The 11,440-nt window shown below is 41.3% G+C and overlaps 1 protein-coding gene across 1 annotated transcript; it reads right to left on the reverse strand.

Annotated features, from left to right (window-relative positions):
* Positions 1–987: 987 nt before the first annotated feature.
* Positions 988–3,615, reverse strand: HES4 (hes family bHLH transcription factor 4). The gene is made up of 4 exons (XM_063436769.1): positions 3,362–3,615; positions 2,900–2,995; positions 2,345–2,432; positions 988–1,859 (listed from the first exon to the last, which is right to left on the reverse strand). The coding sequence occupies exons 1-4, from the start codon at positions 3,467–3,469 to the stop codon at positions 1,303–1,305; spliced, it is 849 nt and encodes a 282-aa protein (XP_063292839.1). The 5' UTR covers positions 3,470–3,615; the 3' UTR covers positions 988–1,302.
* Between the last annotated feature and the right edge of the window lie 7,825 nt (positions 3,616–11,440).

Here is an 11,440-nt window from a genome sequence, read left to right on the forward strand (position 1 = left end):
ATTGTGTTAATCTGGCACTGAGCAAGCAGCGATGTCTTCCCACTTGGAAAGACTTCAAATGCAATGAGTCATATGTGAGGCAAAAAAAAAAAAAAAAAGTGTTTTCCTGAGTTATCCCATCCACAGTGAAATAAAACTGAATTCTTCTCCTTTCATGCGCCCTTTGTTTTCTCCTGCAATTGAATTTACAGCAGTGTCAGTCTATCTGCTCTCTGCCAATGGAGGCAAAACACATTAACCCTATAATCCCCATGTATGAACTGTTCTATAGGATCTTAACTTTCATTGAGTAATGGATCTTTTATACCAGACAGACAATGATCTGCTATCACAAAGGATATCTCCTTTTTCATTCCTCTCCCCCAAGGCAATAATTTGTGCTTTGCATGGGGCTACAATAGTGGCCTTTAAATATATATATATATATATTAGTATAGACAAATACATATCAATATTTCTATCAATATTCTAGGAGGCTATCTGTATATATTGCGATCGATAAATCTACATTATAAAGGCAGATATTTATAATTAGCCTAAACCCATCAGTTGTAAAACAAACATGTTTGCAGCAATTGCTCACTGCATTTCTCACCATAAACCATGTCCTCACAGATTGTGTAATTAAGTAGCATAAATCAGAATACTTTTAATGGAAGTGTTGCACATATACATAAATGTGGTGCTATTTTGTGTTGAAAGTGTTACTTGCATAGTGATTTTCCTTTTGATTTGCCACATGCAAATCTCCCCCCCCCCCCCCCATCACAAGGAAATACTATGTTAAATAGCTAGCAGGGAATATTAAGGAGGCTGACAGGGGTTAAAAAAATGTTGAAATGTATTGGTGCCTTACAAATTAGAAAGAAAAACAAACAAACCAAAAACCAAAACCACCTCTTTGTTATCAAGTTACATCAGTGAAATGTGTGAGCAAGTACGTACAAACAGGATATTGCACATTCAAAATAAAAAAAAACCACAATATTTTTGTTTTTAATTTAAAGAGTTTATTTTGGAAAACTCCTGCATGTTTTTGGAAAGTTTTTGACACAAAAACCAACACAATAACTTTGGCATTACACATCTTTTTTTTGTACGAAGTGTACAAAACTAAAAACCATCTCAGAATAAGAGCTTTATTACAAAACAATGGGTACATGGTTTTAATAATTAAAATAAAATTAAAAAAAGAGAAGAGAGAAAAATCCCCATATCTTGAAATAAATATATTTGTGCAGATTGTCTCTAAGGCAAAGTCCCTATAACGGAACCAATATTCAGTCTTATATCTGGTACTCTTTACCAGGGTCTCCAAACAGACTCTGTGCAGTCTGGCCCACTGCCACCTCCAAGAGGACTAATGGACTGTGGCATATGAGGCAGCTTGTGAGTGAATGTGGTTATCCCTTGCACAGGGGATTGTCCTTGTGGTCCCCCACTAGATGTGACATTGTTGTTGGCATATAGTGGGATGACAGGCCCAGGGCTGGAGGCGTAGGCTGGGTTAGGGATGAGGAAGGCAAATTGTCCATCAGTAGCTGGCACCAATTGGAAACCTCCCTGAAAAACCTTAGGTGAGACTGACTCAGATGGATTCATCTTGCAAGGAATTGGGACTTGAGTGGGAGCCCCAGGTGCAGAGGGCAGTTGGACGTGCAGAGGCTGGTTTGAGGTTGGTTGTTGGTAGTTCATGGCCACTATTTGACCTAAACAGCCAGAGAGATGTCCAAGAAGACGGGTCCTGACTTCTGTATTGACGCCCTCACATGTGGAGAGGAATCTTGTCACTTCATTCATGCACTCATTGAACCCAGCTCTGTATTTGCCAAGGACGGATGGATCAGCTGTCAGAGCAGCTATAGGGAATTTAAAAAAAAAAAAATGTGTTTAGAACAGTATAGTATTACACATCGTTACAGAAATATGTTTATCATTATTTTATTATTTATATAGCGCCACCAGATTCTGTTGCGCTGGACTAAAAGACATGTAATTGTAACCAGACAACTGGACTTACAGGAACAGAGGGGTGGAGGGCCCTGCTCCATGAGCTTACATTAAACGACTATATGTACAAATAAACTTTAGGTCACATACAGTAAGAGCCCTTTAATTGGAATTATAGTATGTGGCATTAAAACTAAAGAATGCTGGAATAATAAATACAATTCACTAAACTGCCCACACTATACATTCTCTGTGTAGGTTTGTGAAGCTTATCAATTAAACAGCATTACTTTTTTCGCAAGGGCAATCTATATTCATTTTTTTAATTTATTTTTTACAATGACCCACATAAAGATGTATGCATAGAATAAGCAATGCTGTGTTGGTTACATACCTGTCATTTGGACACGCTGCAGGTTTCGCAGATGTTTCACTGTCATCTCTAGGATATCAGCCTTCTCAAGCTTTGAGTGTCTGGAGCTCTGCAGATATAAAAGGCATCATTAGCCCCAGGTCAGTCAGCATCAGCAGGGAAGCAAGGAGCATGAACAAGGAGATTAGGGGAGATTTAAATGGACTAAATGTAATCAGAAGTTACATTGGCACTAATACCAATACAGAGTCCGGTGTGGCATGGGTAAGGGGCAATATCAGGAGCATATGTAATTTTAAGTAGATATGCCAAGATCAATGCTGGAGCAAAGGGCACTTACATACATCAATTCATGGGCATTCACAGGAAGATCAGAAATATTAACGTAATCTGAGGAGGGGCAGATGTTATTTCCAATTGATGATTAGAAGGGGCACATGCAGTTTGTAAGTGACGGCTTGTCAATAAATCATTAACAGACAACGATGACTTCCAGGAAGGATGAAACCGTTTAGCAGGAAAAGGAACGTTTCGGGAGATACAATGTATCAGCAGCATTCTGAGCCGGGAACTTACATCTTTTTTGAGGGCGTCCAAGATGAGAGTCTTTAGCTGTCCCAGGCTCTCATTGATCCGAGCTCTCCGGCGCTTCTCCATGATAGGTTTGGAGGACTGTAAAACAGAGACAAGACAGAGGATAAGCACCAAGCCAGAGCATCCAGGGATCAGGGCAATGCCACCATACCAGTGGCTCAGGGTAATGCCACTATTCCAGCCCAGGGGATCGGGGGCAATTCCACTATGCCAGCCCAGGGGCAATGCCACCATGCCAACCCAGGGGCTCAGGGCAGGACCACCATGACAGCCCAGGGGCTCAGGGCAATGCCACCATGTCAGCCCAGGGCAATGCCACCATGGTAGCCCAGGGGCTCAGTGCAATGCCACCATGCTAGCCCAGGGGCTCAGGGCAATGCCACAATGAAAGCCCAGGGGCTCAGGGCAATGCCACCATCCCAGGGGTAGCAGCTGCTGATTTACCTTTCTATGCTCACTGGCACTCTTAGGCTTGTCTGGGGTCTGTGCGGAGCTGGCAGGAGCCCCTGCAATAGGGGATGCGGTGGGCTTCTCCATAGTGTCAGCAGGCATGATCCGTTTAGGGGCTGAATGCACAGAGTAAGAGCCAAGTTGTATCCTGTTTGCTGAGCGCTGTAGAGGGGATTCAGGGGGATTGACCGGCACTCAGTCAGTGTGATGCGGGCGGACTCAGCGCTCACCCTAGCCGTGTGCCTGTCTCCCTCTCTCTGCTCCGGGCTGCCGGCTGCTGCCCCTATTTATAGCCCGCGCTGCTGCTCCCCATTCGTGTGAAACCTTCTCAACATTCTTTCCCACACTCGCGCCAGCCAATGGCTGCCAGGGGCTCACACACCTCGCCTTCTCATTGGCTGCCCATGCATTCTATTCTCTCCCCCCTCTCTCCTCCACCCGCACTCCCCCCCTCCTCCAGCACACGCGGGCTGCCAGTCACGCGCTTGGCTCAGACCAGGCGCCGGGGATCGGGGCTGGCAATGGAGCAAAGCACAAGCCTTGGGGTAACACAGGTCAGGGAGCCTGGGGGCCCCATACCTGTCAGGATCACTGCCTCCACAGGGTAACCTGTCTGGGTTTCACTGATGTATACACTGTTACCAAAAATCCATTTCAAATATCATCTTTTAAAAAAATAATAATAATCTCACATGTGGGGCTTATTCACTAAACATCGATTTGTAGAGAATTTTTTTTTTAAAGTCATAATTGTAAAAATTAAGGCTAAAATATATTAAAATATAGCTAAATTGGAGAATTTTTCCAGATCACCTATTTCTTTTCCCCCATTAAATATTCCCGTTTGGATTTTTAATTTTCAACAATTTGGAGTTTTGTGAATAAACCCCCTCCCCTAAAAAAAAGCGTTTTATAAAAACCTGGGCACAGTGCCCCTGTTTAATCATAGAACCTGGTGACCTGGATCAGCTGCTTAAGCTGCATTAACATCTCCTCCTTTTTGGAAAGTGATGTGGATTTTAGTTAGAACCTGGCGTTAAACATTGACACTGGAGGATCTGGGATTTGCAGAGATTGTGGCAGAGTATGTTGGTGCATTACAAGTAAGTGTAGCTCACAGGAATACTGAGCCTGACTGCACCAGTGTTAAAACTGCTAATTCGAAATGTAGGAGCACTTCTGAGTCAATCCAGTTATAAAGGATGCACCCAAAGATAATATCCCAGTGTTCTGTGTACAAGCCCATTAACATTGCAATCACTCTTCCAAAGATACAGTTAAAGAATAAAAACGAATCCAAACAAAATGTGATTTGTCTCTATTGTTAACTAAAAAGCATATGCTAGTGTAGAAAATTAGGCTGATGGGGTTTACCACTGGAAATGACTTAATTTCATCCTAATGTATTAAACCACTTGAAAAGTACCCAAAAGTTCACGTTTAACCCCTTGCATCTTAGAACAATCTTTGCAAAGCACTGACGTAGACTATAATCAGCTCTGGGTTACTCTTGGCAGTTAGTTCCTCATTTAAACACAAACAAAAGTGATATGTGAATAAAAAAAACATTGCACTTTTAAACCATGCCATAGACACATTTTAAGTGCCAATTATGTAAGAACACAAGTTAAAACGGCGAATATTTACACTGAACACGCCATGTTTTTTTTGGCTCATATATTCAGTTTTGGGGAGAAATTCGAGTCAAGAACTAACTGGATTTTTACATATATATATATATATATATATTTTTTTTTACTACTAATGTTATAAGGGATGCTTTAACTTTTATTTACTGTAAACATACAACGGTTTCTTCGCTTAAACTGCCTTACAATGACACTTTAAAAAACCCAAAACAAAAACATTCAAAAAAGTAAATATTTCCATCATTTAAAAAAATCAACGGTTGACTGATTTGAGATCTGTTTGCAGTTTACATACACTGTTTCGCTACAATGATTTATACCCATTTTTTAGTAGTGTGCTGCTCGTGTCTTCTCTTGTCTTTTGAGTAATCCCTAAACTCCATTGCAGCCTTATTAATTGATTTTCAGTTGGTAAGCAGTTAACAATTTCCAACATAGAAAATATACCACACTCTATTCTAACATTATTAGATTATTTGACCTTTTCACTGGCAGCAGCATATATAATACAAAACGTGCCCAACTGACCTAAAATTGTAAATCCTGAACTAACACCCCTTGTGGATTGTAAGCTCTTGTGAGCAAGGATCTCTCCCAGCTTCTGAATTATCATTTGTAAAGCGTCAACAAATTCCGCAGCGCTGTACAATGGATATTTTTAAACATTTCTCTTTTACATTTTTTTCTATAGTTTTTAGGACATTGTTATGTCTATAACATTACTTTATCGATGACATATAATTTATAAATTTCACTTCTTCAAGAAAGCATATCAATTATGGTAGGTTGGTAGGTTTTTATCCCCCACCCCCCATGACTCTTCTCCTGCAACTGTCAAAAATGACCTACTAAGCCCTCAGTGAATACTCTTTTAACACCCTACTTTGTACCCCTACTTTTACCCTTTGTGTCACTATACCCCACTCCCTCTAGAATGTAAGCTCATTGAGCAGGGCCCTCCACCTCTCTATTCCTGTATGTCCCGTTGTCTGGTTACAATTACATGTCTGTAAGTCCACCCATTGTACAGCGCTACAGAATCTGTTGACGCTATATAAATAATAAAAAATATATATGTATATAGTGAAATAACAGATGATGAAATTAGTATCTTGTAACACCAGGTTGACCGTACTTTGAGATTTACTCATAATATGGAAATTTAAAGCCACAGGAGGCCTAATAGCTGGACTAGTAATCTATTAATCTTAAAATCAGCCAGTTTCCAATCTTTGCCTGAGGGGGTCTTAACAACAACACCTATCGTTCCAAGACTGCGCATTATATTTTCCATAGAAAATGTTTTGTACATATATTTCGCAGGAATACAATTCATTTTAACTTTTCTATTTGTTGAGTTAGGTGTGTACACACTAGTCTAACTACTGAAACTATTGTATATATATATGTTCACTATTCCCACTTTAAAAATCTTGTATATGTCAAAGGGAAGCTGGTCTAAGTTACATATATGCTGGACTGGCTGGGGTAATGCAGAGAGTATTTAGTATGGTATTTATCATATGTTTATGCATAGTACATGTGTAAATATCCAATAGCATCCAGTCATTTTTTATTGCATGTATATTTCATTGATTTAATTGTCATAAGAGACCTCCTTAAAAAAAGAAAAAACAAAAAACAAAAAAAGAATTGTTCAAGTTAATCTTTGCCCCAGGCTCTTCCAGTAATTGGAGGTAAGATCTACATTTAGATAACTATAGATTTAGAGTATATGTATCTATATGTATATATATATACATATAGATACATATACTCTAAATCTATAGTTATCTTTATCTATATGACTATAGATAAAGAGGCATAAAATATATATAGACAGACTTTTACATCAGAGCTAGTATATATATTACTTGCCGTTAAAATTGCCAAAAAAAAAAAATATTAAACGTTATATTAACACAAACATATCAAATAAGCAAGTCTTTCTCATCTATATTAAAATACTTATCCATGATGAAAAATTGATATTTGATCACGGTATTAAATGCTTAGCCTGTAAGTGTGTCAAAGTACCCCAGTTTTGGCAGGCCCAACCCTAATTTAAGTACTTACATAGGAGGTTAATCTGCATAGACCCAGGCTGTCCTGAAATAATATTTCTTTATAGGGGATTAATCGCCATACTGCATAATTAAATTAGGTTAAGACCTACCAAAATCGAAGTGCTTTGACAATGAGGCAGGTTACATGTGACAATAAATCCCCGTTTTCTTCAATTATAAGTGTTATATTGTTGGAGAGCTATATGCAGTGTCTACAGATATGGGCTGATCCCAAAGGCAAGGTTCAAATTGTAGTGAATTGAAACCCAAATGGCAAAATTTTAGGTGAAATAACGAACCTTGACAATACAATGCCTTAACTTGTCACTTCCCCAAATTACCCATTGTTTGATAGCTCCTAACCACATCTACAGTATTATTATTATTGACATATATATATATATATATATATATAGATAGCGCCAACAGATTCCGTAGCGCTTGTACACTGTTACTGTTTCCCTGCAGACAGATTTATTGCCAGCAGAGCAGGGGTTCAATGAGAAGCCCTGATTATAGTTTGGGGCAATAGGCCCTGAGTAGACCCTCTAACAGACTGAGGGGACAGGAGATCCTGGGTCATCTCTTTAGCAGACTGACAGAAGGTTTTTTTTTTGGGGGGGGGGAGTCCCCATAACAGTTTGGGGGCTATTCTGGAGCCCCTTTTATCAGGTGGGGAGCAGGGTTCTAGGATAGTCCCACTTTCAGACTGGGATGAGGTTGAGGGTGGTCAGGTCACTCCACTATCAGACTGGAGGGAGGCGAGGTCAGGTCACACCATTATCAGACTGGAGGGATTTGGGGGTCGTCAACCTACTATCAGACTGAGGTTTGTTTGGGGGGTCAGGTCACCCCACTATCAGACTGAGGGTTGTTTGGGGGGTCAGGTCACCCCACTATCAGACTGGGAAGAAGTTTGTGGGTCAGGTCACGCCACTATCAGACTGGGGGGGGGGTTAGGTCACCCCACTATCAGCCTGGATGTGTCTTTGGGAGTTAGGTCACCCCACTATCAGAATGGGGGCTTGGGGGTCAAGTCACTATCAGACTGAAAGGGGGGGGGGGATTAGGTCACCCCACTATCAGCCTGGGTTTGTCTTTGGGGGTTAGGACACCCCATTATCAGACTGGGGGAGGTTGGGGGGGTCAGGTCACCCCATTATCAGACTGGGGGAGGTTGGGGGGGATCAGGTTCCCCATTATCAGACTGGGGGGAGTCAGGTCACACCACTATCAGACTGGGGGAGGTTGGGGGGGATCAGGTCCCCCATTATCAGACTGGGGGGAGGTTGGGGGGGGGTCAGGTCACACCACTATCAGACTGGGGGAGGTTGGGGGGGTCAGGTCACCCCATTATCAGACTGGGGGGAGGTTGGGGGGGTCAGGTCCCCCCGGGGCTGTAAGCGGTGCACACCACGTGGGGGAGCCCTGTCCCGCCAGCTGTTTGCAGAGGGAAACCTACTGCCGCACAGGCAGCCGACCGGCACGCGAAGAATCTCCGACTGGCATTCGGGCAGCCAATGGCGTGCCGCCTAGGCTGCTGCCGCCCTCTCATTGGCTGGCGCCGCAGCGACCTGTCAATCAAAGGCAGCCGGGGGTTAGAGTTCTCAATGTGCAGCTATGCGCGTGCCTCTGCCTGTGCTGCTGCTGCTGGGCGGCCTGTGCGCGCTCACCGCGCTCCTCCTCCCCCCCTTCCCCCCCTGCTCCTGTCTGTACTTTGTATCACCCGGGAGCACGTGCCAAAGTGCTGCTGGCTTTCTGCACAGAGCTCAGGCAGCCGGCTCCCAGCCCAGCCCATCACACAGGAGGGAGGGGGAGAGAGAAAAAATAATAAAAAAAAGCATGGGAAAACTCCTCCTCCAGCTTCTTCTGCAAAAATAATCTCACATGGTAAACAGTAACTGCTCTGTCCCATTAATGTAAATAGAGACACAGCAGCTACTTCACCTTTTTTTTTTTTTGCAAGTTTCTTTTTTTTCCTTGTGCCCCAGGGTATTTATCTAACTCACCTTCTGCGGCAAAGACACATTGTAACAATATATATATATATATATATATATATATATATATATATATATATATATATATATATATATATATATATATATATAGACTCTAATATATATAGACTCTACACTGTATTATAGAGGGATACAGTGTAACAATATATAGAGAGAGAGAGAGAGAGAGAGAGAGAGATACATTGTAACCATATAGAGAGGGATACATTGTAACAATACAGAGAGAGGAATACAGTGTAACAATATATATAGAGAGGGTACAAGGTAACAATAGAGAGAGATACATTGTAACAATATAGAGGGGGATACAGTGTAACAATATAGAGGGATACAATGTAACCATATAGAGAGGGATACATTGTAACAATACAGAGAGAGAGAGGGATACAGTGTAACTATATATATAGAGGGATACATTGTAACAATATAGAGAGAGGGATACAGTGTAACAATATATAGAGAGGGATACAATGTAACAATACAGAGAGGGATACATTGTAACAATACAGAGAGAGAGAGAGAGAGAGAGAGAGAGAGATACAGTGTAACAATACAGAGATAGAGAGAGAGAGAGGGATACAGTGTAACAATACAGAGAGAGAGAGAGAGGGATACAGTGTAACAATACAGAGATAGAGAGAGAGAGAGAGAGGGATACAGTGTAACAATATATATATATATATATATAGAGGGATACATTGTAACAATAGAGAGAGAGAGAGAGAAAGAGAGAGAGAGAGATACATTGTAACAATATATAGAGGGATTCAGTGTAACAATATATATATATATATATATAGGGATACATTGTAACAATAGAGAGAGAGAGAGAGAGAGAGAGAGAGGGATACAGTGTAACAATATATATATATATATATATATATATATATATAGAGGGATACAGTGTAACAATATATATATATATAGAGAGAGGGATACATTGTAACAATATAGAGAGAGGGATACATTGTAACAATATAGAGAGAAAGATACATTGTAACAATATAGAGAGGGATACAGTGTAACAATATATAGAGAGGGATACAATGTAACCATATAGAGAGAGGGATACATTGTAACAATACAGAGAGAGAGAGAGAGAGAGAGTGAGAGAGAGAGGGATACAGTGTAACAATACAGAGAGAGAGAGAGAGAGAGAGAGAGAGAGAGGGATACAGTGTAACAATATATATATATATAGAGGGATACAATGTAACAATATATAGAGAGGGATACAATGTAACAATAGAGAGAGAGGTTGGGGGACACAGGGCAGGAGGGGGAGCACAGGACAGTGGGGGGCACAGGACAGTGGGGGCATAGGGAGGGGGCACAGGACAGTGGGGACCACAGGGCAGGATCGTAAGGTTTATTACAGGAATGGGGTGGCACATTGGGGGGGGCACTCAGGACAGGGGGACACAGGGCAAGGCAGTGGGGCCACATGTAAGGAGGGGGGGCACACAGGGCAGAACAGGGGGGGGCACAGGACAAGGCAGGGGGGGCACATGGCAGGACAGGGGACACTCAGGGCAGTATAGGGGGGAAGACAGCATGGGGTGGGGTATTATTACTGCGAATGAGAGATAAAAATAAATATATATATTATAGATTAATTGGTCAAATAATCTAATATGTAGGTAATTAATAGGTTATAGACTCATAGATTTTGTGTAATATGTAGGTTATATTTTAGATTGTTGATTTGATCTAATAAGTAGGTTATATTAACACAGATTATAAACTGATCATATCATTTATCTATCTTTTTATCTGTCATGTCATTGCCCTTTTGGAACCAAGAAGTTTTGATAAAGATAAAGGTAGCTCACTAGATAGTCCACCCAGCACTGCGCAATTTGTTGGCGCTTTATAACTAATGATAATAACATATAGATTATAGTAACATAATTTCTCTCAGACACTACCGAAACACTTATTGGTTTGAATAATGATGTGAAGATTTGTATATAATGTATTTCACTTCGCAGCACTTCTTTTCCCATGATCCTCTGGAGTGCTCATGCGAGTTTTGGCGGCTGGGCAGAAATGTCGTACAGGTGAATATGCTCTCAAATGATTAGGTAGATAGATAGATAGATACACACTGTATGGGTTGGATATAAACCCAGCTGCTGCAGAACCTATTGGAAAACAAGGGAATGAGATTCAAATTTTACTTTACAATTGCATTCATTTTGTGGGACAGGATTGCTGACAGCAGCTTGTGAAACCGACGTGTCACTTCCCATGGGGGAATCAAGTGATTCATTTTCCAGTCCTCTGACACAAGCCAGCCCGTCCCTGAGTGAGCGACACACCTATCTGTCCAGCACT

The sequence above is a fragment of the Pelobates fuscus genome, chromosome 11, assembly GCF_036172605.1.
Source record: "Pelobates fuscus isolate aPelFus1 chromosome 11, aPelFus1.pri, whole genome shotgun sequence".
Classification (NCBI taxonomy): Eukaryota; Metazoa; Chordata; class Amphibia; order Anura; family Pelobatidae; genus Pelobates; species Pelobates fuscus.